This window comes from Notamacropus eugenii, chromosome 3, assembly GCF_028372415.1.
Source record: "Notamacropus eugenii isolate mMacEug1 chromosome 3, mMacEug1.pri_v2, whole genome shotgun sequence".
NCBI lineage: Eukaryota > Metazoa > Chordata > Mammalia > Diprotodontia > Macropodidae > Notamacropus > Notamacropus eugenii.
Window position 1 is genome coordinate 211,692,702 of NC_092874.1, and position 27,953 is coordinate 211,720,654.

Sequence of the window (27,953 nt, forward strand, 5' to 3'; positions counted from 1 at the left end):
ACTCAAAAGTCAAGTAATTGGCTGGGAAAATGAACAAACATCAGAAAGAAAATCAGACTACAGAATCTTATGTGGTGACAAGGAAGATCAAAACATACAAGCAGAAGACAACAGTCGAAGCTCCTACATACAAAGCCTCCAAGAAAAATATGAACTGATCTCAGGCCATGGAAGAATTCAAAAAGGATTTTGAAAATCAAGAGAAATAGAGGAGAAATTGGGAAGAGAAATGAGAGTGATGCAAGAAAATCATGAAAAATGAGTCAACTGCTTGCTAAAGGAGATCCTTAAAAATGCTGAAGAAAATAACACCTTAAAAAATAGACTAACCCAAATGGCAAAAGAGGTCCAAAAAGTCAATGAGGAAAAGAATATCTTAAACAGAAGAATTGGTCAAATGGAAAAAGAGGTCCAAAAGCTCAATGAAGAACATAATGCCTTAAAAATTAGAATAGCGTCAAATTAGTTCCAATTGATAATGTTCTACTGAACAATGGCAATGATGCCAAAGATTTTCAAAGGAGGGTGGTGAACCCTCTGTCCAAATAGCCTAAATCAGTCTTGATAACACTCAGAACTATTTTCATTCTGGCCACTACCAAACCTATATTGAGGCAATAATAATTTGAAAGCTGGAGCTAACAATCTCTCTCCATTTATACACTTCATGAATACCATAGCTCTCCTAACTGAAGGCACAGTGTCATTAGCTAATAAAAGAATCAAGTCAATAATTAAAATAATGGAAATTTTTATAGTTTGCAAAGCTGTTTCCTCATAATACTGTACTGTATGGCTCAATAATGGAAATGACTTTATAGTTTAATTCTCTCATTTTAAAAATTTTATACATTTTACTGAAACCTGAAGAAGAGACTTGCCCAAGGTCAAAGTGTGAGAAAGTGGCAGAATTGGGATTTAACCCATCTTCTAACTCCAAATCCAATTTTCTTTCTACTGTATCATATTACTCAAACTCTTGTTCCCTATCAATATTCCATTTCTCCATATACAGGTTCTCTCCATGTTGATAGACTTTCCCCATTTTTGTAATTCTCATGTGCCTATACCAATTGTTTTCATTCAGCCATCCTCTCTGACCTTGAATCCTGTCTCTAGTTTAATCTTACTAGTCAAATATATCAGAAGGTAGGGTGTTATGCTACAAAAAGTAATATACCAATTATTAGAAAATCCGGAAGTTGAATCTGAGATCTGCCACTTAACTATGTGACCTGGCATAAGACATTTTATCTTTCTGGTACTCAATTTCCTCCCATATAAAATAAAGGGAATAGAAAAGTAATTCCAGGAGTGGGGAACCTACAACCTCAACACCACATGTATGCTTCTAGGTCCTTGGGTGCTGCCTTTTGATGAAGTCCAAGTTTTACAGAACAAATCCTTTTATTAAGGGAATTTGTTCAGTGAAGTTTGGATTTAGTCAAAGGGCTGAACTTGAGGACCTAGAGTACCACATGTGGCCTTAAAGCTGCAGGTTCCCCACTCCTAGCATTTTTCTCTAGTTCTAGTTCCTGTGGTTTCTTACACACACACACACACACACACACACACACACACACACACACACACACCACATCAGCCTACACCAACATATGTATATATGTGTGCATATATTTTTTAAAATATATGTATACATAATTACAGATGTACATGCAATTATACATATATATGCCTATGCTTGTATGTATCAGTAATTTACTGTGTATCCCACTCCATGGTCACTTTGTTGCTTTATTTTGCATGTCTCTGTTTCTGACTTCTTACTTAAACACTTAAGATTCTATGTGGAAAAAGAAATCCCAAATCTAAATTGGGTACATGTTGGATAAAGAAAGGTTAAGAGTGTTGTATGCTTAATAACTACATATTGTGATATTTTCTCTTACTTAATAAGAAGAACATAGGAGTTATTAGAGTTCATTAACTCTAACAAAACAGAGCTCAGAAGAAGTTATTAACAATTCAGCATTTGCAGTTTCTGTGGAAAGTAGGATTAATCTTCCTGATGAGAGCGTTTAAGTACACCGAGCCTATAATATTTCAATCTTACAACACAGTGGGTAGGACGTTTCAGGTAATTTTCCTTCCTTTGTGCTTACTGTCTAACAAAATAAAAACCTAAGTGAAAGTCTGTCACCAGTCCCTCAAAATTATGTCTGATTTTTGTGAAAATGAAAGTCAGATTGGCCTCATGACTCTTCAGCTGATTAACACTGTGAAGAAAAAAACAGGGAGGTCAAAGGAAGATGAAAGAGGAAAGGTAAGTTAAGTGCACTCCAAGTTCCAAGTCTCCAAGTTCACAGTTATCCTACCAGGAATCTTTGGCATATGTCCTAAGATACAAGTCAATGTCTTATTCCAAATTGGCTTTAAATTGTACAAAGTTAGAAGAGATCATGTCAAATATCATAAATTTCTTGACCATCCCTACTTTTAAAAACCCTAGTCCCAGAAATTCCTGTCTCTTAAAGTCCTGCCTTATGTACCAACACTGAATGATTTGCCTGCCTTGCCTACCTTGGAGAAACAGGTTGACCTAAAAAAAAAATTAACTCCATTCTCAACAAAGTGTGTAGGCACTATGGCAGGAAATAATAGAGATATTCTGGGTTGCTATAAACTTTTGAAAACATGATGCTAGACAAAATTTTTATCTCAATCTGAAGTCAGGTATCCACTGCTTTTTATTTTTACCATATGCTATAAATGCAATATATGTCCATAAACATGTATGTCCATATATATAGTCCTATAATACTATCATTCAAAAGTCATGAGCTAATCATTCTTACAGTTTATTTCCTTTAGCAATGAATTCCATTTTCTTTCTCTATCCAGCATTTTGCATTTGAACGGAATATTTCTGACAAGAGCCATAATATTCGAAGTAAATATTATTGAGATGACAGACTAGAAAAACTTAAAAACAGAAAACAAAGATTCCTTATGTTGGCAAGAACAGATGGCTAGGCAAGAGTTACCCAAGGGGAGGTGCTCATGCCATGTGTATTATGACTATTTGAGAGGTCTGTTTAATCATTAAAGCAATTAAATGGGTACTCAGAAACTGTGGCCTGCATGAAAATGATTGATTTATCCTAATATGCATATATTTATGTACAGTACATATGTAACATGCTACATAATATAAGCATAAATATATATGATAGATTGGCTTTATTAGCTTTGAATATACATAAAAACTTGTTGCATCATCCCTGTCCATCTCCATTTTGGAGATATTACCTTACACAAAGTTTAAAAAATAGAAAGCAGACTATTTGGGAAACAAGGGTTCTATTCACATTTGTTCTGTTTGCATTATTTTAAGTAACAGTTTTTAAGGTTTGGTTTTTTTAAGTTTTTATTTTAAGCACAGATTGCTTAAGTTCTCCAGCATGGGATAAAAAACTGAGTAATTGTCTTTAAAACACATACATATACATACATGCTCATGTGTTCACATGTACCTTAGATGTAGCCTATTCTTTATTTGTGATCATTCAGCTCTCTATGTTAAAAATTGGTATAAAACTTGATTTCAGGAAGCCTAAGACTGGAATGACTTCAGTGTCATGGAAGGCTGTTATCATAAATTATCATAAATCAGACTAAAACAGAACAAGCAGAAAGAATCTAAAAATGAAATAACCTATGAATCTACAAAAGAACCCTTTTAATCAAAGTTAACATGTATTACTTAAGGTGACAAAGAGTTGCTAATTTCTTACAGAGAAGTGGGCTTGCTTAAAATTTAGTACATTCTTTTAATCTCATCAGCAACCAAAGAAAGAAAATAATGAGAATGAGTGCTGAACTATACAATGTGAAACAATTCATCTCCCCAAAATAAACAGGACAATATATTCACATAGGTTCACTGAGGTTACACACCTGTGATATGTATTCGATACTCTTCCTTAAAGATCTTCTGGAACAAAGGAATCTGGAACTGCATATGGGGTGTGTGTAATCCAGGAAGATTTACATCAACATCCCCCATGAAATGTGGGAATTCCCAATCCTGTTAGAGAGAATTGATGAGAAATAACATGTGATTTATTTTGCCTCTACATTACAAGTACACAAAATCACCTTGTCTAAAGCACCTACTTTCAATCATTCAAAGACAAATAACTTTATGAAATATCAAAGTTGCAATATGTCTGAATAGCTATTTCCAAATTAAGTAACTGTCATCCATTAGTTTTTTTCACCCTCCAAAATTGTAAGGGGAAATCATATTACCCATAGCATAGGAACAATTTTTTGGATTATAGATGTTTAGTCCTTATATACTGTAGAATAATCTACAGGGAAATTAGATCACCTTGTGTATTGATAATGCATTTTTTCTTTTAGTGTAATCAAGTGCCTCCGATTGAACAATGTGATTAAAGATCCTCACCCACTAATGGTCCTGGGAAGATATGTAGGAAGGCTTACACCTTTTGTTAATGAAGCACTGGTTTTCAAGGATTGTGATACCCTCCTGCTCTAAATATGTATAAATACTCTGAGGGTGAGGTTTTACTTTGAGTCTTACTGATTGGAAGTGTTTTGTTTGGCTAGAGGAGACTCTGGGAAGCCACTAAGGCTTTGAAAACCCAGATGTTGGTGCTTCCCTCTCTGGTAACTATGTATATATGGTCAGGCAGTTGCATCCATCTGTTGATTTGTGATGTATGTATTGCTTATTGTCCGACAGTTTGGAAGCACTGTCTGTTGATTTAGATTTCTCTGTATTTTCCCTGAAGTTCAGGGGGCTAACTTTTTCCCCTGACCTAAGTGAATGACACATACATTGATTAAAGTGATTGTTGATCCTTCAAAAGTTGTCTTTCCTTTTAGAAAAACAATTCAAAGAAGCTGCGATAGCTGCACACCCTCTCTCATGTATGTCAGAATGCTTACTGTTACACCTTGTTTTTAAACTACAGGGAAAAAAACCTGATAAAGTTTAGATTAGAAAGATTTGAGTTGAAGTCCCATTACAAAATCATACTGGCAGAATAACCCTGAGCAACTAATAGCTTCTCTGAGTCTGAGAATAATATGAGGATATTGAACCAAATGGTTTCTGAAGTGCAATGATTCTATAATTCATGCTCTTGCTTTCTGTTTTCCTCTTCCCTGAAGGCTTTGTGCTCACTGACTTCATCCCTTTACTCCTTTCACTTTTCCCTTGAAAATAGCATTTCTCATTCTTCTTCCTTTCTTTCCTACTATTGTTTAGTGAGGACTCTTGAAGGTCTTAGTTGCTAAGGATGCACTGTGGTTCTTCATTTATTGATAGGAAAATAGGGAACTAGAAGTCTCTCAACTCTTTCATTCTCTCCTTACCTACTCTTTAAAACTTGGAGCTATAGTGTACTCCTAACCCAAGAAGACCTGGGGTTTTTTTATCTTAATTTTTTCTTGTATCTATTCTCCTTTATATTTGAAACCACTTATTTCAGAGCATGGGCAGCTACATGGCAAAGTGGACAGAGTGCTGAGTTTGGAGGCAGTAAGACTCACTCTTCTTCCTGAGTTCAAATCTGGCCTCAGATACTTACTAGCCATATGATCCTGAACAAGTCACTTCACCTTACTTGCTTCAGTTTCATCTGTAAAATAAGCTGGGGAAGGAAATGGCAAAACATTCTAATATCTTTGCCAAGAAAGTCCCAAATGGGGTCAAGAAGAGTCAGATATGACTGAAAATGACTATAGAAGCACAATTTCAGAGAATAATTCAATTTTTTTTTACTTCTCTCTTTTTCTTAACTTCATAGTTGGTGGTTTGGAGCTGTTACTTTAGAGGCCTCCTGCTAAAGCAACTCACCAGGGTCTAGTAAAGTTATCTGTTTAAACTCTAATTTTATCCTTCTTGTGGGTCAGTGCTAAAGTGGAGTGTCTCAAGCTGTAGAAGCTATTTCTGATAAGGCTCACATGTTTGTAATATGCCAGAAGTTTCCCAAAGAACTCCATGCATATCACTGCCTTAGGCATTTTCCTTCTATCAACTTAGAAATAGCCCTTTTCTTTCTGTGACTTGCACATATGAGCTATTAGAGTTAAGGCTTTAATTGATAATGCTTTACTGAACACCTCCAAACAATATCATTTTCAGGATACTATCTTACATTTTCTCCTATTTTTTCAGTTCTTTTGTTTGAAAAAAATTTCTTCTATCTCATGGAATCATTGATTTCTGTTTAAAATATTCTAGTTTTTAGGGAGTCTATTTTTTAGGTAAATTTTACTATATTTTCTTCTAAATTATTTAATATCCATACAAGTATTTCCTCCACATCTTTTATTTTTTTATCTTTAATTTATGGGGATTGAGGGGAGAGGGCAAATCCATTTAGTACTTGTGGAAAATCCTTTTTTCCCCCTCCAGTTTCGTTGTGATTGTTACAAATTTGCTTGCTTCTTCATTTGGATGATCTTTAGATCACAATCAATGTTTATACTGGTTGGTATTTTTTTTAACTTACTCATTTAACTCCAGTTACACCTCCTGAATTGGGACTTTGTAACAGGATCAAGTTCTACCCTCTGCTGTACTTTTGTACAGAAGAAGCTCCTCTTCAGTCTCTCCATGGTCTGGATTTTTGCATCCATTTCCTCTTAGTGTTAGGGCCCTCCATAACTTTAAGATTCAGAACACTGTATTTTCAGGGCACTCCTTCACATCTCAGAAGAGATTATTAGGAACCTCAAAGTGCCTTAGCCTTGGCTATACTGACACAACAGTGCAATGCTGGTTATTGTCTACTGCTTGAGACATTCTGTTGAAGAGAATTAAGTCCCAGAGGGTAGAACTGAGAGAAGTGATGAAGAAATTAAAAAGACATCCATTTAGGCTTAATGTAAGAAAAACCAAAAAATGTTACTATAAATATGTTAGTATACATGGGGCCCTTCTACATTGAACTCCTTAGGGTACATGCAGAACAGTACAATCTCTGTAGTTACTTTCTTAGCCATTTTCACAGTACCATCTTGGCTACCAGTTTCTCAAAATAGTTGAATCAATTCAAAGCTCTACTCAAAATGTACTTAGGATGCCTTTCTTTTCATAACTCTTAGAACTTTGACAATTCTCATCTTTGGTCATTTTTGCCAATGTTCTGGATGAGAAATGAAAACTCTGGGTTCTTTTGATTCTCATTTTCTCTTATTATTAGTGACATGGAGTATTTTTTTCTTATGGTTGCTAATAGTCTGTAACTGTCCCTTTGAGAATTGCTTGTTTTATCTTTTTTTAGAGTGTGAGCCCCTTTCACTTAAGAATTACTTCATTCAACACTTTTGTATCCCCACAATTTAAGTATAGTGCTTGGGAATAATAGTCACTTAATAAATACTTGTTGATGAACTGATTGACTATTTGAGGCAGGGGAGGGGTATACATAGTTTTTCATCTTACGTATTTTCTGTTAATTACATATATACTAGATCCTTTTCAGAAACATTTGACATGAGTGCTTCTGCCCCTCTATAATAAGCCATTTCAAATAAAAGCATCTAAATTTCATGTAATTTCAATTGTTTGTTTTATCTTTTGAGATCACCTTTTCCCTGTGTTTGGTGAACAGTGAACCCCTTGGGAATTGCTGTGAAAAGTGATGAGGTGAACCTGATCTGGATCTCTTTTTTAATATTTTTGTGATAAGACCTTTAATATTCAGATTCTCTAGCCCCTTTCAGCTGATTATACTATAAATGGAAGATTCCCAAAGCTAAAAACAGTAGAATGGATAAAAAGAAAAGGTCTTTTCCCAAATTTTAATAGATACTGAAATGGGGCATTACACCTTTACTTTTGCCTCTTTGGGGAAAAAGAACATCAAGCAAAGCCAAAGCAAAGCAAAGGTACTATGACCTTTAGATATGACACATGATCTGCTAGTTCTAACTGTAGACCTGCCATAAATAGTAAAAGAAACAACAGATTTTGAAGGAAAAAAAAGCAAGTACTTTGTCATTGATTGCTCAGACTATTTTAAATATTTTACCATGTGAAAATTCTCCCCATGCTATGTTGGTGATTAACTAATAATTTTTCTAGGTATATATGATAACCTATTTTCCTGTTAAAAAACATTCTAATGCAATATTAAAATCAGAGCTGATGTCAAGCTGGAAATAATTTTGTCTTACAACAAGATACTTCAGACTACTCCTTAAATTCTAGTCTTATGTCTATAAAATAACCTAGAAAATAGATGTTTTCACTTATTTTTACTGTTGTCTCGGTATTTTCTCTCACATCAGTTAGCAGTATATAATTATTCAAATTCATACATATTCACACAAACTCACTCTCTACTATAGGTTGTAGTTTCAGTTTTAGTCCCTGATATTTTATACAAAGTATGACATTTGGATAATAAGAATATGAGGGATATGATGAACTATAGTGTCAGTAAAAGTGAGCAACAAAGTAATAGCAAATTAATATTTAGGTAGAACTATTCAGATAGTTTCAAAAAATATATTCCCTCCATTCTGATGAGTCCACTTAAAATACTTAGAATACAAGACAAATCTGACTCTACGTAATAGGAGGCTCATTTTGATTTCCTTTTTTTTCTTTTTTTCTTTTTTCTTTTTTAAATTTACTTATTTAACTTTTAACATTCATTTTCACAAAATTTTGGGTTCTAAATTTTCTCCCCATTTCTCCCCTCCCCCCACCCCAAAATGCCAAGCATTCTAATTGCTCCTATCACCAATCTGCCCTCTCTTCTAACATCCCTCCTTTCCCTTGACCCCATCTTCTCTTTTGTCCTATAGGGCCAGATAACTTTCTATATCCCATTACTCTATTTCTTATTTCCTAGTAGCAAGAACAGTACCCGACAGTAGTTCCTAAAACTTTGAGTTCCAACTTCTCTTCATCCCTCCTTCCCCTCCCATTTCCTTTGGGAAGGCAAGCAATTCAATACAGGCCATATCTGTGTAGTTTTGCAAATGACTTCGACAATAGTCATGTTGTGTAAGACTAACTATATTTCCCTCCATCCTATCCTGCCCCCATTGCTTCTATTCTCTCTTTTGATCCTGTCCCTCCCCAAGAGTGTTTACTTTAAATTGCTCCCTCCTCCCACTGCCCTCCCTTCCATCATCCCCCCCCCCACCCTGCTTATCCCCTTCTCTCCCACTTTCCTGTATTGTAAGATAGGTTTTCATACCAAAGTGAGTGTGCATTTTATTCCTTCCTTTAGTTGAATGTGATGAGAGTAAACTTCATGTTTTTCTCTCACCTCCCCGCTTTTTCCCTCCACTGAAAGGTCTTTTGCTTGCCTCTTTTATGAGAGATAATTTGCCCCATTCCATTTCTCTTCTCCTCCCAATGTATTTCTCTCTCACCACTTAATTTCATTTTTTAAAGATATGATTCCATCCTATTCAATTCATTCTGTGCTCTCTGTCTCTCTTTATGTGTGTGTATGTGTGTGTATGTGTGTGTGTGTGTGTGTGTGTGTGTGTAATCCCACCAACTACCCAGATACTGAAAAGTTTCAAGAGTTACAAATATTGTCTTTCCATGTAGGAATGTAAACAGTTCAACTTTAGTAAGCCCCTTGTGACTTCTCTTTGCTGTTTACCTTTACATGCTTTTCTTCATTCTTGTGTTTGGTAGTCAAATTTTCTTTTCAGCTCTGGTCTTTTCATCAAGAATGCTTGAAAGTCCTCTATTTCATTGAAAGACCATTTTTTTCCCCTGAAGTATTATACTCAGTTTTGCTGGGTAGGTGATTCTTGGTTTTAGTCCTAGTTCCTTTGACTTCTGGAATATCATATTCCACGCCCTTCAATCCCTTAATGTAGAAGCTGCTAGATCTTGTGTTATCCTGATTGCATTTCCACCTACTTGAATTGTTTCTTTCTAGCTGCTTGCAATATTTTCTCCTTGACCTGGGAACTCTGGAATTTGGCCACAATGTTCCTAGGAGTTTCTCTTTTTGGATCTCTTTGAGGCAGTGATTGGTGGATTCCTTGAATACTTATTTTGCCCTCTGGTTCTAGAATCTCAGGGCAGTTTTCCTTGATAATTTCATGAAAGATGATGACTAGGCTCTTTTTTTTGATCATGGCTTTCAGGTAGTCCCATAATTTTTAAATTTTCTCTCCTGGATCTATTTTCCAGGTCAGTTGTTTTTCCAATGAGATATTTCACATTATCTTCCATTTTTTCATTCTTTTGGTCTTGTTTTGTGATTTCTTGGTTTCTCATAAAGTCATTAGCCTCCATCTGTTCCATTCTAATTTTGAAAGAACTATTTTCTTCAGTGAGCTTTTGGATCTCCTTTTCCATTTGGCTAATTCTGCTTTTTAAAGCATTCTTCTCCTCATTGGCTTTTTGACCCTCTTTTGCCAATTGAGTTAACCTATTTTTCAAGGTGTTATTTTCTTCAGCATTTTTTTGGGTCTCCTTTAGCAAGGTATTGACCTGCTTCTCATGCTTTTCTTGCATCTCTTTCATTTCTCTTCCTAGTTTTTCCTCCACCTCTCTAATTTGATTTTCAAATTCCTTTTTGAGTTCTTCCATGGTCTGAGTCCACTGAATATTTATTTTGGATGTTTGGGATACAGAAGCCTTGACTTTTATGTCTTTTCCTGATGGTAAGCATTGTTCTTCCTCACCTGAAAGGATGGGAGAAGATATCTGTTCACCAAAAAAGTAACCTTCTATGGTCTTGTTTTTTTTTCCCTTTTTGGGGCATTTTCCCAACCATTTACTTGACTTTTGGGGTCCTTTGTCAAGAGTAGAGTATACTGTGGGAATCTGTGAGATCTCCTCCAAGACCTTCCTCCAAGGTGGCATGATCAAGCGTGTATTGGTCTGGATGCAGAGAGGGATTTTTATGCCCAGAGTCTTAGCAATTACCTCTCCACAGCCACCTGGCCTCCAGTTCCCAAGTCAGCACTGGGGGCTGGTTTTCAGATAAACTGGATGGGCAGGGCCACCATTCAGTGTGAGCCAAAACCACCTCGGCCAGAGCCTCCACTCAGGGCTGAGGTAAGACTCAGCTTTTCAGTGCCCCCAGGGGTTTTTACGCTCCAACAATAGAGCTTCCATATGGGCTGCTGTGCTGCCTCCGTGGCCACTGCCTGCTGCCGGAGCTATGGGAAGGCCCTTCTCCCTTCCTGGCCAGCTGATAAAACCCCGTCACTGACCTTTGGCGCCTGTGGGTTGAAGGATCTGAGGACCTGCTGTTGGGACTGAAGATTCCGCCCCCAAGGTGTCCTCCTCCCAGAGTCTCATCGGGTCGCACTGCTTGGCCAGGACTGGGCTGCGCTCTGCGCTCAGCTCTGCGACAGACATTTCCATGGGCCTTTCAGGTCACCATGGGCTGGAAATCTCCTCTACTCTGTTGTTCTCCACTTCTGCTGCTCCAAAATTTGTTGAGAGTCCCTCTCTACAGGCATTTTATAGGCTCTGGGGAGAGACCCTGTGTAAGTGTGTCTTTCTAGTCTGCCATCTTGCCTCCGCTCATTTTGATTTTCAATTATTTGTATATTATTAGACATTTTTCCTCATGAGCTTCACAGAAATATTAAAATCATAAAATGTAACTAAATAATTGAATCACAAGAAATCACAAAGGTCATTTAGTCATGGTTTAGAAGGGGAAAAAAACACCACCCTTGAAATAAAAAAAATCTTGGTTTAAGACCCAAACTCTGACCTTTGCCAACGGAGTTACCCAGGGCAATTCATTAAAACTTTCTGAATCTGTTTTATCATTTATTAAATGGAATTATGGGGGGGGGGGGGTGGAGCCAAGATGGCAGAGTTAAAGCAGGGACTGCCTGATCTCTCCCACGAAGTTCTCCAAATACTTGTGAAAAAATGACTCTAAGCAAATTCTAGAGCTACAGAACCCACAAAATGACAAAGTGAAACAAATCCCCAGCCCAATACAACCTGAAAAGTTGACAGGAAGGGTCATTTGCACCAGGTAGGCAGCAGAGTGCCATCTGGCATGGACCACACCAGCACAAACCTTCCAGCGGCAGGCCTCAGGGAACTGAATCATTGGCAGCTCTAATGGTTTCCAGACTTCTCAAAGCACAAATACCAAAAAGATCAGTCGAAAAATGTTATGGGATCTGGGTGAAAGAGGAGCTTGCCATCTGTCCAGTCCAGATCAAGCCCCAGGGTGGTGGGGAGGGGATAGTAACTAATTTTGTGCTTAGATTTATCTAGTTTGAGTGGGGGAGCTTGAGGTCTCTTACTAGTTTAGTTTTGCTGTCTATTTCTTACTGTAACTCCCTTACTTTCTCTGCTAAGATATGTTTAGTAATGATATTACTTCACTGTCTGTGGTGCCTTTTAGCAGGATGCAGTTTTCTTCCTTATCTGTTCCTTACATTAGATCTATTTTTGCTTTGTCTGGGATCAGGATTTTTACTCCTGCTTTTTTTACTTTAGCTGAAGCATACACATTCTGTTTCAGCCTTTTACTTTTAGTCTGTGTGTGTGTTTCTGCTTCAAATGTGTGTTCCTTGTAAACAACATATTGTAGCATTATGATTTTTAATCCACTCTGCTATTCACTTTCATTTTGTGGGAGAGTTCTTCCCATTCCCATTCACAGTTATGATTACTGTGTCTTTCCATCTTATTTCCCCATCTTTGCTTTTCTCTCTCCTTTTTCCTTTTCCCTCCTCACTAGTGTTTTGCTTTTGACCCCCACCTCCCTCAACTTGTCCTCCCTTCTATCAGCCCCTCCATCCTTTTCTTTCCCCTTTCCCTCGCTACTTCTTTCTTCCTCTCTACCACCTAATTTTCATTCCCCTTTCCCCTTCTACTTCCTATAGGAAAGATATTTCTGTATCTAAGTGAGTGCATATGTATTCACTCTTTGGGCCAAATCAGATGAGAGCAAAGTTCAAACAATGTTTGTCTCCTTCCCTTCTTTTCCTCTACTGTAATGTCTTTGTGCCTCTCCATGTGATATAACTTACCCTTTTCTATCTCTCCTCCTTTCCTTTTGTCCTAGCACAATAATTTTTTTCATCCTTTAATTACTTAATTTTTTATCATCACATCAAAGTCAACATATACTCATATACTCTAGGTATATACCTTCAAAATGTCATAATAATGATACAGTTCTCAAAAGCTGCAAGTACCATATTCCCATGTAGGGATGTAAACAGTGTACCCCTATTAAATAACAGGGTTTTTTTCCCTATTTTATTTTTTATGCCTCTCTTGAGTCTTCTATCTGAAGAATAAATTTTCTGTTGAACTCTGGTATCTTCATCAGGAAGGTTTAGAAGTTCCCTATTTCAATGAATGTACCTCTTCTCTCCCAAGTGATTATGCTCAATTTTATTAGGTAGCTGATCCTTGGTTGTAATTCAAGCTCATTTCCCTTATGGAATGTTACATTCCAAACCCTCTGATTCTTTAATGTAGAAAATGCTAGGTTGTGTGTAATCCTGATTGTGGTTCCATGATATTTAGATTGTTTTTTTCTGACTTCTTGCATTATTTTCTCCTTGATCTGATAATTATGCAAATTGGCTACAATATTCCTTGGCATTTTCATTTTGGGATCTCTTCCAGAAGATGATTGGTGCATTCTTTCAATGAGTATTTTATTCTCTTGTTTTAGGGTATGAGGGAAGTTTTGCTAGATGTTTTCTTGCAAGATGCTGTCCAGGACCTTTTTTTGATTATGGCTTTCAGTTAGACTAATAGTTCTTAAATTATCTCTCGGGTTATTTTTCAGTAAGTTTTTTTTTTAAATGAGGTATTTTACATTTTTTTTCTATTTTGTTCATTCCTTTGATTTTATTTGGCTGATTCTTGATGTTTTGTATGGTCATTAGCTTCCACTTTCTCAGTTCTAATTTTTAATGAAGTGTTTTCTTCAGTTAACTTTTGTACCTCTCTTTTCATTTGACCAATTCTATTTTTCAAGGAATTTTTCTCTTCAGTGGATTTTTGTGCCTCTTTTTCCATTCATCTAATTGTATTTTTGAGGAGTTATTTTAATCAATTTTGTCATTCCTTTTCCAAGTTTTTGGCTCTCTCTTGCATACCTCTCATTTATTTTCCCAATTTTTCTTCTACCTCTCTTCTTTGACTTTTAAAATCCTTGGGATTTTCCAAGAAGGTTGTTTGGCTTTGGGACCAATTCATATTTCCCTTTGAGTTTTCAGAGGTAGGTATATTGACAATGTTGTCCTCTTCTGAGTTTGTGTTTTGATCTCCTCTAGCACCATAATAATTCTCTATGGTCAGTGTTCTTTTTTTCTTCTTGCTCATGATGTTTATCTATTTCCTGGCTTTTAAATTTGAGCTTTCCTGCTGAAGCACAGGGGGCACTGTCCCAAGCTTCTGGTGTAGGTGACCACGGGCCTGGTCACTGGCTTTGTGTGCTGGCAGCTGGGGGTTCTGGGGGTATGGAAGCTTATGTGGTGCTGAATTGGGGATCCTAGTGGCAGTGTCTAGCATGTGCTGAGGTCAGATGGGGTTTTTCCATGTCTCCTTGGGGCTGTGCTGAAGCACAGGGAGGTCTGCTGCTCAAGGACACCTGCTCACTGGGGCTGCACTGGTGCATGTAGTGGTTCTCTGAGCTGAAGTCTGCCACTTCTAGTTATGCTAAGCCATGAGGGGGGTGGGGTGGGGGTGGTTGCTGGTGTTGGCATTTGCCTGCTCCATCACTATGAGGCTAAGGATCTCTTCCTGGTTTGCTGAGGTGATGCTTTCTGCCAGCTTGCTGTGACACTTTTTGTCCTGGAATGAGCTCCCCTTTTACTTTAGTGAAATGCACTTTTCTTGCTGATCCTCCAAGTTTCCCTGGCTGAGAGTCTGCTCTATCCCATCTTTCTGCTGGCTCTACGGTCCCAGGATTTTTCCTGGGGTACTATTTTCTGGTTGTTTAAGAGTCCAAAAATGTATTCCTTACTCTGCCATCTGGGTTCCAGGAAGTCCCCTACCCCTCCCAGCCATCCTCTTGTTATTCACTTTGCTGTTACTCCATGATTCTCATCCCTCTACTGCCAGTTCCCCAATTCTGGAATTATAATGAATTCTGGAATTTTCCTCCTGAGAAGAGTATGTCAATCTATTCTCCTATGGCTTTACTTATCATCCCTATAATTTTCCCCTACCTGAGTACCATACAACTTTATGTGTTGTCCCCATTCAAATCTAATTCAGTTCTTCCTGTTGTTCTCTACCACTGAACTAGATAGAACAGTAATTACATTGGAGAATGAGATTCATTATTTTACTTTTCAAAAAAAATCTCCCTACCTTTTTGTCACCCTAAATTTTGCCTGCCTATGTTATCCCAGATAGTGCTATTACCTAAGAAAACTCAAATGTTAAATTTCAAGTAGTTGTTTGACTTCATGAAGCTACCTCCCTATATCTAGAGGTATATTGAGAGTCCAGTTTAGACTGGTTTGTTAATTTCCTTATGATTTCTCATTCATGTTTATCTGTTTATGTGTCTCTTGAATCTTGTGTTGGAATGTCAGATTTTGTAGTCAGCTCTGGTCTTTGCATCAGTAATGTTTGAAATCCCTCTATTTTTTATTAAAATCCATTTTCTCCATGTGAGTGAGTAGCAGCTCCTCTCTTCCTCTTCCCTTCCCTCCCCTCACTGCCCCTTCCATGTTTTAGCCAGGGGAAGGTATACACCATGGCCAAAAGCTGCCTTTCTTCCTTTGGGTTTACTGGCTACATTTCTTGCTCAAAGATCAAGTCTTAAACCCAATTCACTCTGGAGCTCACAGACTGGAAAACAAGTCCCTACCCACCTACCACAGAGTGAATGTAATAACTAAATAGTAATTGTTTGTTTTACCCAGGAACCCAGAGGGTCTTCCCCTCCATGTTTGATTTTTTTTTTAATTAAAGGGGCCATCCTTTGAGAAACTTAAAGAAGCCTATTCATTGAATGGGTGTATCTCACTCAAAGTAAGAATGTGATATTGTATCCTGGGCCATCTCCAGTCGTCCTGATGAATATAAGGTCACTGGACCCAGAAAGCTCAGGAGAAGAAAGTGAGGTTGGAGACCTTGCACAGCCCTCCCTCACTCAAATCAAAGTCAACTGCAAGTCATGTCATCATCTTGATGTTATGGTCCTCTTCTAGAATGAAGGACAAACACAACAATTGTTGACCAATTAATGACAAAACTGGGGAGAAGCCATGTCATTGCTTTGAGTGAGCAACATTAAACTACCTTGTTTTTTATTGTCTCATAATTTTCAAGACAAAAGAGGATGTAATGGATTGTTTAAAAATACAAATCTAAGAACAGTTTTGAGAGAAATTATAATTTTGTTATTATATAAACCCCAATTATTAAATTAATATTAAGGCTTTTTCTCCTTTATTTCCTAATTTAGGGACCAACCTCTGTAGATCGGTTGGTCAGTTTCTGAAGGCCACAGCTGATTGATGAGATGTTCCCTAACCCTCAGGGAACATGCTCCTTGATCTTGAGCAGGATCCCACCCAACTTCTGTTTTAGAGTGTGAACAGAATCTGGTCTAGGTGAGTTTTTGCTCAAAGAAGAACAGCTCTGTCTTTATATTGCTCCACTGAAATTTGGGATCTTTGTGGTACAATTTATAATTAAACTGAGTAATTCACTTTCTTCGATACTTTGAAATACATGCTGCTACAATTTGACAAACATCATTTTTACAAAGTTATCAATAGGTTGCTGTTTGGTGTCTGTAGCAAATGTCTTTATTGCTTGCAAAAAAAAATCTTCCCAAACTACAAGCATTTTTGGAAAATAAAAGAAAGCCTCCCCTGTAATAGGAAATAAAGGATCCTTTCATAGGGATTAGAGACCATCGGGTAACTGGAAGTCAGATTAGAGATTAGAGTTGGTGGAAGATTTATTAAATGCTAACTATGTGTCATCTACTGTTCAAAACATTGAGAACAGAAATACAAGCAAAAAGAAAGATAGCCTTTGAAGTCTGAGAAGCTTACATTCAAATGAAAGGGTTGAAAATCAGAGTTGTAGGGGGAAAGGTTCCCTTGGAGGGACAAAGCAGAAAAGCGCTTCAGAGTCAAGAGCTGAGATATGTTAGAGGTGAGCCTGGCTGATGATGGCACTTCCTCATATGGAGGTTTGGAGGAGGAATTCACCAATTAGAAGAGGCCACAAGGGTAGGGGCACTATAAACTTATTTCTTCTTTCTCCACTTTATGTTCCCCATGGAATTAAGTCTTTTAAAGTACCAAGTTTCAATGCCCTGTTCTAACTAATTTCTATGTTATTTTCTTTGTAGATTTTGCCCCACAATCTTTTTTTTCCTGTTGTTCCCCACACATAGGATCATCAATTAATGAGTTTAGTAAAGAATATAGACACATTATGTATGGTGTAAATTACCCTATATCCAAATTATGAGGTCGACTTGTCATTTGCCTGCCCACCATGATAAAATTCTCTTCCATTTACCATGAAGTTTCCTCTTTGAAACAAAACTCTGGTACCCTTCTGGGTGCCAGTTTCCCCCAAGAGCTTCAATTTCATTTTCCCAAAAATAGGATTATCTTCTAGAAGAAGTGTTCTTCTTCTATTGTAAGATCCCTATCTCTCATTATAGACTATACTTCTTCTACAATGCATGCAGTCTTTGGAAGTTTAGGAAGACAGAAAGAGAGGTCAGAAGACACTAAGGTGGGGGCTAGCTAGGAATGCAGCAAGTGAAAATAGCAATGAGGGAAGGGGCATATTGTGTTATGGCTGCAGTAGTGGTGACAGGGAGGAGCTGGGCACTCAGATGGTAAGGAGATTGAAAACTGCGGTAAATTCTGGTTCACTATACCAAAGCAGAGAGTCCAGTTCAGGGTCACAAGAAAGTAGAGGCCCAACCTGTGTACGAATCAGAATATAGACCAGGAAGGCAATAAACAGCACTCTCCTTGGATCAAGCTACATTGGAAGCACCAAAAGCTTACAAGTCTTCAGTTTGAGCTGTCAAAGCAGCAAAAAGACATAAAAGATAGAAGTTCAGACTAGCTATGCCATCAGAGGTCAGCAAAACCCAACTATAAAAGTATAAAAGAAAGTACAAAATCAAGAAGTAGGCTGGGATAATAAGGAAACAACAAAAAAGGAACCTGACCATAAAAACTTCCAAGGTGAAAGGAAAGGTCAAGACACAAACTAAGAAGATAATGATATGCAAAAATATGTAAGTAAAGGTTAAAGAAAAAAGGTGAACTGGATACAAGTCCAAAAAGAATTCCTAGAAGAATTTAAAATTTTTAAAGAGAACTAAAAATGGTTTTAAATACAAATAGAAGCAGTAGAAAAAACTGGGGGGAAAGAGTTCTATGAAAGAAAATTATGAAAAGGGGCAGAGTTAAGATGGCAGAGTAGAAGCAGGAACATGCCTGAACTCTCCCCCCAAGCCACTCAAAATACCTGCAAAAATTATTCTAAACATATTCTAGAGCAGGAGAAACCACAAAATGACAGAATGAAACAGATTTCTAGCCCAAGACACTCTGGAAATCTGACAGGAAGGGTCTGTTGCACCAGGCTCAAAATAGAGCCCAGTCCAAGGTGGGCCACTCTGGCAAGAATGGAACTGGAGCAGGCATCATGGCACTGAATCACTGGCAGATGTAGCAGCCTCCAGACTTCTCAACCCATAAATGTCAAAGGCAGCTTCAAAGGTCAGTGGGAAAGCTCTCTCACTTGGGTGAGAGAAGAATATGATTGGGCTCCAGGCCCAGTCCCAAGGTGATGGCAGCCTCTGCAGCATCAGTAGCTGCTTCTGGAGCTCTCAGCCTACAGACAATGGAGGAATCAAGCAGCTAATCTGGGTCGCAGTCCTAGGTGGTGATCTTGGGGTGAGGAGGAGTGCTGGCATGGCAGAGTTGGTGGCAGTTGTAGAGAAGAAATCCTGCTCACAGTTTTAAGGTAGAAAAGAGTGCTTGTGATTGTTCACAGACCAGAGTGCAGACCAGGAGAGAAAGAAACACTTCTCCTTTGATCATACTACGTTGGAAAAACTGAGAATTTACAGGTCCTGAGAGATATTCTGAAGAAAGCTACACAAAATCTCTGAAACTTGGGGCAGTACACCTTCCAATTAACAAAGAGCTCAAAAGATAAATAATTGGCTGAGACCAAAACAGGGAAAAAGAAGAATATGGAAGGTTATTTTCTTGGTAAAAAGTTATTTTCTTAAGATGAAGAACATCAGAGCATACCACCAAGGGAAGATCAAAGCATACAAATGGAAGAAGACAACAAAGGCAAGGTTCGTATGTCCAAAGCCTCCCAGAGAAATATGAAATGGTCTCATATATGTATGTGTATTTTATATATGTGTATATATGTGTATATATTTATATGTCTGTGTATATATGTATATACACACATATACACATATATAGACATAGGGCACAGGGTGAGCTGACTATCAAGGGAAGATACCTAAAAAATACAATTAAGTGTTGAGAGGAATCTACTAGGAGAAAGAGAAAGGGAGAAGTAAAATGTAGCAAATTATCTCACATAAAAGAGGCAAGAAAGAGCTTTTATAATGGAGGGAAAGGGGGGGGTGAGAGGGAATAAGTGAGCTTTACTGCTTCAGATATGGTTTAAAGATGGAATAAAACACATGCAGTTGGGTATGGAAATCTATCTTACCTTGCAGGGTAGAAGGGGATAGCAGAGGGAGGATAATAGAAGGGATGGCAAATTGGGTAATCAGAAGCAAATACTATTTTGGGGGGACAGGTCAAGAGAGAGAATAGAATAAATGGAAGGCAGGACAGGACAGAGGGAAATGTGGTTAGCCTTTTACAACATGACTGTTATGGAAGAGTTTCTTGCATGGCCACACATGTATGACCTATATTGAATTGTTTGATTTCTCAATTAGGGTGGGTGGGGAGAGAAGAAAGGAGAGAATGTGGAACACACAGCCTTAAGAATAAATATTAAAAATTGTTTTTGCATGTAACTGGGAAATACGTTATATAGGAAATGGGGTATAGAAAGCTATCTTGCCTTACGGGAAAATAGAAGGAAGGGGGATAGGAGAAGGAGGATGAAAGAAGGGAGGGCAGATTGGAGAAAGGGGTGGTTGTGAGGCACACTGTCCTGAGGTGGAGGAAAGGAAGAGATAGGGAGAAAATTTGGAATTCAAAATCTTGTAAAAGTAAATGTTGAAAACTGAAGATAAATTATATTAAGAAATAAAAGAAAGTTATAAAAAAAAAGTAACAGCTTGGTAAAAGTTAAGGGAAAAAAATACTGGGAAAAAACCACCTCTTCAAAAATCAGAATGGCCAAATGGTAAAAGAATTACAAGCCTCACCAAAGAAAATAATTTCCTTAAAATTAGAAGTTGTCAAGTGGAAACTAATGACATCATGAGATATCAAGAAATAAGATAAATGCAAAAGACTGAAAAATAGAAGAAAATGCAAAATATCTTATCAAGAAAACAACTAATCTGGAAAATAGATCAAGAAGAGATTATTTAAGAATTATTTTTCCACCTAAAAGCTGTGAAGGAAAAAAAAAAAGCATAGGCATAATATTTTAGGGAATTCTAAAAGAAAACTGGTGAGATATCTTAAAACCATAGGACAAAGTAGAAACAGAAAGAATCCATCAATCACCTGCTGAAATAGATCCCAAAATGAAAACTCCCAGGAATATTATAACTGAATTCCAGAGCTTCCAGGTAAAAACAAGAAAATACTGACAGTGAAGCCACGGTCAGAATCACGGGAGATTTAGCAGCTACCATTTTAATGGAGTGGAAGGCTTGGACTATGATATACCAGAAGTCAAAGCAGGTAGGATTATATCCAAAAATCGCCTACCTTCCAAAAATGAGTATAATCTTTTCTCTTTGCTGTTACTCAGTTGTATTAACTGGGAGTCAAGATGGCAGAGAGAAGTCAGGAAGTTGCCTGAGCTCTCCCCAGTTTCCCTAGGAAACAATATTGGGAAGTCTCATCTTTCAGAGGAAAAGATGGACATTCAATGAAATAGATGACTTTCAAACTTTCCTGATAAAAGACAACAGCTGACCAGAAAATTGGATCTTCAAATAAAAGACTTAAGAGAAGTATAAAAAGGTGAACAAGAAAGAAAGAAACATTCAATAGCATTAAACTGTTTACATACCTACATGGGAAGATGGTACTTGTAATTCTTAAGAAAAGTATCTCTGTGAGGGCAGATAGAAGGAATATACACAGAGGGTGTGGTATAAGTTGACCTTGATGTGATGATATATGTGTGTGTGTGTGTGTGTGCATACACGTGCACACACACACACACACACACACACTCACATGAATTAAGGGGGTGAGGATGAAAGGATTGTACTGGGAGAAGAGGAAGGTAGAATAGGATTAATTACATCACAAGAAAAGCAATGTAACTGTAATAAATCTATTACAGTAGAGGGAAAGAAGGGAGGGAGATTAGCATTGTTTGAACCTTACTCTCATCAGATTTGACTCAACAAGGTGATGATATACACACTCATTTGGATATGGAAATTTATCTTACCCTATAGAAAAGTAGGAGGAAAAAAGAGAAAGAAAAGGGAGAGCTGATAGAAAGAAGGGCAGATGGAGGGCAGCAGGGGTCAGAAGCAAAACACTAGTGAGGAGGAACAGGGTGAAAGGAGAGTGAAAAGAATAAATGGGGAAAATAGGATGAAGGGAAATACATAGTTTGTAGTCATAACTGTGAATGTGGATGAGATGAATTCTTCTGTAAAACAGAATCAGATAACAGAGTGTATCAAAACCCACAATCCTACAATAGGTTGTTTACAAGAAACATATTTGAAGCAGAGAAATATATGCAGAGTAAAGGTAAAAGGCTCAAACAGCATATATTATGCTTCAGCTGAAGTAAAAAAAAAAAAGCAGGAGGAGCAATCCTGATCTCAGACAAAGGAAAAGCAAAAATAGATATAATTAAGAGAGATGAGGAAAGAAAATAAATCGTGCAGGTACCATAGACAATGAAGTAATATCATTGTAATACATATATGTGCCAAAAAGTGTGACATTCACATTCCCAGAAAAGTTGAGTTGTAAGACAAAATAGGCAGAAAACCTATGCAAAGTGGGGTACCTCAACCTTCCCCACTTAGAAACAGATAAAACTAACCACAAAATACCCAAGAAAGACATTAAGGAGGTGAATAGAATTTTAGGAAAGTTAAATATGATAAACCTCTGGAGAAAAGTGAATGGAGATGAAAAGGAATATACCTTTTTTTCAGTCGTACATGGCACCTACACAAAAATTGACCATGTATTAGGGCATAAAAATCTCACAGTCCAATGCAGAAAGTCAGAAATATTAAATTCATCCTTTTCACATCATGATGTAATAAAAATTACATGTAACAAATGGCCATGGAAAGATAGTCTAAAAATTAATTGAAAAATAAATATTCTAATTCAAAAGAATGTAAGTCAAACAACAAATAGAAACAATCAGCAACTTCATCAAAGAGCATGACAGTAATGAGACAATATACCAGAACTCTGAAGCAAAAAATTTCATATCTCTAAATGCTTACATGAAGAAAATAGAGAAAGAGATCAATAAATTTGACATACAACTAAAAAAGCTAAAAAAAGAACAAATGAAAAATCTCCAACTAAATACTAAGTTACAAATCCTGAAAGGCAAAGGAGAGATTAGTAAAATTGAAATTAAGAAAATTATTGAATTAAAACTGAGATTGTTTTATGAAAAAAAACCAATAAAATAGATAAACCTTTGGTTAATTTTATTAAAAAAAGAAAAGAGTGAATTCATCATCAATGAAGAGGAAATTAAAGCAATAATTAGAAGATATTTTGCCCCAGCTGTATGCCAATAAATCTGACAATCTAAGTGAAATGTAGGAATTTTTACAAAAAATATAAATTGCCCATACTAAAAGAAGAGGAAATAAAATACTTAAATAATCCATTTTTAAAAAAAGAAATTGAACAATCCATCAATAAACTCCCTAAGAAAAAATCTCTAGAGCCAGATGGATTTACAAGTCAATTCTACCAAACATTTAAAGATTAATTCCAATAGATATAAACTATTTGGGAAAATTGGCAAAGAAAAAATCCTACCAAATTCCTCTTATTACATAAATATGGTGCTAATACCAAAACCAGGAAGAGCCAAAACACAGAAGGAAAATTATAGACAAATTCCCTAACGAATATTGATGCAAAATTTTTAAATAAAATGTTTGCAAATAGATTACAGCAATTTATCATGAGCATAATACACTATGACCAGGGGGGAATTACACTAAGAATGCACAACTGTTTTAATATTGGTAAGACTATCAAAATAATTGACCATATCAATAACAAAACTAATACAAATCATATGATTCTCTAAATAGATGCATAAAAAGCTTTTGACAAGATACAGCATTCATTCCTATAAAAACATTAGAGAGCATAAGAGTAATGGGTTTTTCCTTAAAATGATAGGCAGTATCTATCTAAAAACCATCAACAAGCATTACATGCAATGGAGATAAGCTAGAAGCATTCCCACTAACACTGGGGATGAAACTAAAATGTCCATTATCACCACTGTTATTCAATATTGTACTAGAAATGTTAGCTTTAGCAATAAGAGAAGAAAAAAGAAATTGGAGGAATCAGAATAGGCAATGATAAAAACAAAATTATGATTTTTTGCAGATGATATGATGAGAATTAGAGAATCCTAGAGAATCAGCTAAAAACTAGCTAAAATTATTAACAATTTCAGCAAATGTGTAGCATATAAAATAAACTCACATAAATCATCAGAATTTCTATATAAGACCAACAAAACCCAGCACCAAGAGATAGAAATAGAAACTCCATTTAAAATATCTGTAGACAAGACAAAGACAATTACAAACCACCTTTCACAGAAATAAAGGCAGATCTAAACAACTGGAAAAACATCAATTGCTCCTAAGTAGCCCTAGTTAATATTATAATAAGACAATTCAACAATTTGACCTAAATGAATTTACTTATTCAGTGCCATACCAATCAAATTACCAAAAGTTATTTTACAGAGTGAGAAAAATAATAACAAAGTTCACCTGGAAGAACAAAAGGTCCAGAATATCAAGTAAATTGATGAAAAAAATGCAAAGGAAAGTGAAATAACACGCAAGATCTAAAACCACATTATAAAGAGGCAATCTTTAAAAATATTTGGTACTAGCTAAGAAAAAGAGTGGTCAATCAGTGGAACAGGTTAGGTACACAAGACTTAATATAAAATGACTATAGCAATCTACTGTTTGATAAACTCAAAGACTCCAGCCCCTGGGCTATTTGACAAAAACTTCTGGGAAAACTGGAAAACAGTGTGGCAGAAACTAACCACAGACTAATATTTCATAACCTAAGCCAAGAAATACAAATCTTGAATATACAAATTAGACATAAAGGGTGACACCATAAGAAAATTAGAAAAACAAAGATAGTGTACCAGTCAAATCTATGGAGAAAGGAAGAATTTGTAGTCAAACAAAGATAAAAAATATTATTAAATGCAAAATGTATAATTGTAATTACATTAAATCAAACAGGTTTTGCATAAATAAAACCAATTTAACTAAGATTAGAAAGAAAGCAGAAAGCTGGAAAATGATTTTTACAGCCATTGTTTCTGATAAAGGCCTCATTTTCTAAAACATATGGAGAACTGAGTCAAATTTATAACAATACAATCTATTACCCTATTGATAAATGGTCAAAGAACAGGTACTTTTTAGTGAAGGATTTAAAACTATCTATAATCATATAAAAATGTTCTAAATCACCACTGAATAGAGAAATGAAAATTAAAACAACCCTAATACACCACCTTACAGCCAAAATATTGAAAAATGATAAATATTGGAAAAGATGTAGGAAAATGAGAATATTAATGCATTGTTGGAGGATTTGTGAATTGATCCAACCATTTTGGAGAGCAATGTGGAGCTATGCCTAAAGGGCAAACAAACTGTGCATAACCTTTTATCTAGAAATAACACTACTAGATCTGTATCCCAAAGAGATCATAAAGAAGGGAAAAGTACCCACATCCAAAAAAAACATTGCCACTCTTTTTGTGGTTGCCAAAAATTGGAAATTGAGGGGATGCTCATCAACTAGGAAATGACTGAAGAAGTTATGGTATATGAATGTAATGAAAAACAATTGTTCTATAATGTAGAGAGCCAGTACTGATGGTGTCTGGAATGTGAGGTACTGTCCAGGTTTTACTTGAGACTTGTACTAGCGTAAAGGCTGACATTCTCAGGATTGGCACACCATCCCATTCTTGATAAGCAAAGATGAGATCATCCTGACCATGATTGTGTTTCCTGAGGTTGTTACGCAGAAGGAACTAAGATAAGGAAGTAAAAGATGTAAACTAAAAGTGTTCTCATGGGAATAACCATGTTTGCTTGCTTGCTTGAGAGAGTATATAAACTTGACCCTCAGATGAATAAACCAATCATGGTTTATTGGTACAGGCTCGCCTAGCCCCCATCGTGCCTCTGATGCACCAGTTGCTGGCAATTGGTGCCCAGAACAGGGACATGAAGTGAAAGCGGAATGGTGGCCCTGACCCATGGCACACAAAATTTGGAAAGTCTGGGGAACTTTGGTGAACATTAGGCTCTCTGGGGGGATTACTTTCCTATCATGATCTTTTCTCAGTTTTTAGATTCTTCTTTTCATTGTCTGTATATGAGTTCTGTCTCCATGTGTCTGTGTGACTAATGCAGCCAACTTCACTGCAGCGGGACTGTTATCTCTTTCCTTCCCCCTCTTCCCCTGTCTCTGATTGCTACAGCATCAGAGAAAAGGATGGCAGAGACAAAGAGAGAAAACAAATCTTATATTATTCAGTTTATATGATTGCTAAAGGCAGTTTCAGATCAGAAATAGAAAGAAATAATGTATGTGCAGTTTTGAAGGGGCTTTAATCAAAGCCCACTAGGAGTACCACATGGGTACAAAGTTTAAGGAAAACATAAAAGTTTTGGAAATTGTTGGAAAGTTGTTGGTAAAATTCTCTCTCTCTTTCTACCTTTTAACCCTGGACAGGTTGTAAAGGTGGGGAGAAAGACAAGAAGAAATCGGAAAAACTTTTTCCCTCATATCAGAGAGGCAGACCAACTAGCGTTTAATCATTTCATGCCTCACCTAAAAGAGAAAAGTTTTTGTTTAATGGGAAATAACCAAAAGGCAGTTATTCTGGTCACATTTTGAGTGAAACATGTCCCTCCTAATTGGATGTTTAAGACAGGTCAGAATTTGTTGTATTATTGGGTACTAAAGCAAATTAAGAAAATGCATAGAAATGAAAAAACACACCTCGAAGATAAAGCTTTGAAGAAGTTTTTAAGGAGTGGACACAGAAGTGAAGTTTACTTGAGTAAAAGTTACAATTATTAAGATCTTTTTACTCTGTTGTCCTGGCTCTGACTAGCAAGCTAGGGCTGCAGTGAATAATTAGGACAGCTAAAAACATTTTAGCAGATTCTGTTAACTCCTCTCATCCAAGATTAGATCAAGGGAAGAGAGTGCTAAAGAACAGTAGGGTATTTAAGTTATCCTTCCCAAGAGTAGGGGATGGGCCACAGCAGTATGAGATCACAAGTCAACCAGCCTCTACATCTAGTAAGCCCAGTCTTCTATTAATAATATTCATATGTGATGATTTGGAAATGTAATTAATGCCACCTAAAGTTCACTATTTGTGTTACTGAGTTGTAGTAAAATTGTCTTATATTGTAAAAAACTGAGTGACTACTGTAATCCAGAAATGGTATTAGAGAAAACAATTTTTAATCTGAATTTTGTTGAAACTAAAAGATGTTGGGAAAATTGTGTAAAACCAGTTATGTTATTTTAAATTTTATCAGCCCTGCTAACCTTGTCTTATAATGTTTTATAATTGTTATTTAGAAAACAAGGTATTTCCACTTTTACCTGTTAAGGAAGTTACAGCTAAAAAAATCTGGCTATCATTTATAAAAGTTGTAAGATTGTTAACTAAGTTATTTGAAGTTACTGCTTTAATGCTAAACCTAAAATTGTTAATTGATTACTGTGTGTAGAAAGAAAGGAATGGAGTAAAAACTTTATTTTGACTGGTCCTGCCCATTCAGAATAGTCCTCCTGTATGTTTGGAGGCTGGCAGACATGGGGTCCATGCCAATTCCTTTTATTTTGTAAAACTGCTAAGGCCTCTGGAAACCATCCATGTGGGCAAGGTCATCAGTCCTAGGAAAGAAAATTGTTTGGCTTATGTGAATTGTAAACACTGAATATGACTTGCTCAGAAGTTGAAATAGATAGGATTTTTAACAATTGGCTTTCAATTGGCTTTCCTGATAAGGACAAGTTTTAAATTTGAGAAGGAAAAATGTTAAATGGAATCCCTTACGTATGAAAGTTCCGGTAAATCTTTATTACTTATTGCAACTCCATAAGAATAGAAATAAGTATCTGGCTCTAACTTGTGATTAGTGAAATTTGCAGCTTAAGGTAAAAGGCATTTGGGACAATAACTATTTTTGTTTTGAGTTTGAATTTGTGTATAGTTATTTGCATTAAATCAGTATCTGAGAGAAATGCCATAAGCTACTCAGAGGGAATGTGATCCTGTACTGTTAAAAGGTGAAGTTTGCATCTGGAAAGGAAACACCGAGGCGACAACTTTAGACTCAATCTTGAATGGGATCGTCTTGGTCAGTTTCCCCATTGTGTTCCTTTAAAAAGGAATATTTCCTACCTGAATATTTCTGAGTCTGGCTATAAAACAGATACTGCACGATCAGAGAATTTCACTCTTATATGAATTCAAACAGGGTCAAATATGTTTTATCCTGTCATATTTGGTATGTCAC

At 36.5% G+C, this 27,953-nt stretch overlaps 1 protein-coding gene across 16 annotated transcripts in view; it reads right to left on the bottom strand.

Moving 5' to 3' along the window:
• The window catches only part of TMEM117 (transmembrane protein 117), a 234,518-nt gene that overhangs the window by 14,555 nt on the left and 192,010 nt on the right, over positions 1–27,953 (bottom strand). For 15 of the 16 annotated variants that reach the window (XM_072654278.1, XM_072654276.1, XM_072654275.1 and 12 more), the window contains one exon: positions 3,919–4,048. In XM_072654278.1, the coding sequence (XP_072510379.1) occupies positions 3,919–4,048 (130 nt within the window). Of the gene's footprint in view, positions 1–3,918; positions 4,049–22,582; positions 27,328–27,953 lie in introns of those variants that run through there. The other variant, XM_072654284.1, reaches the window with a different exon arrangement.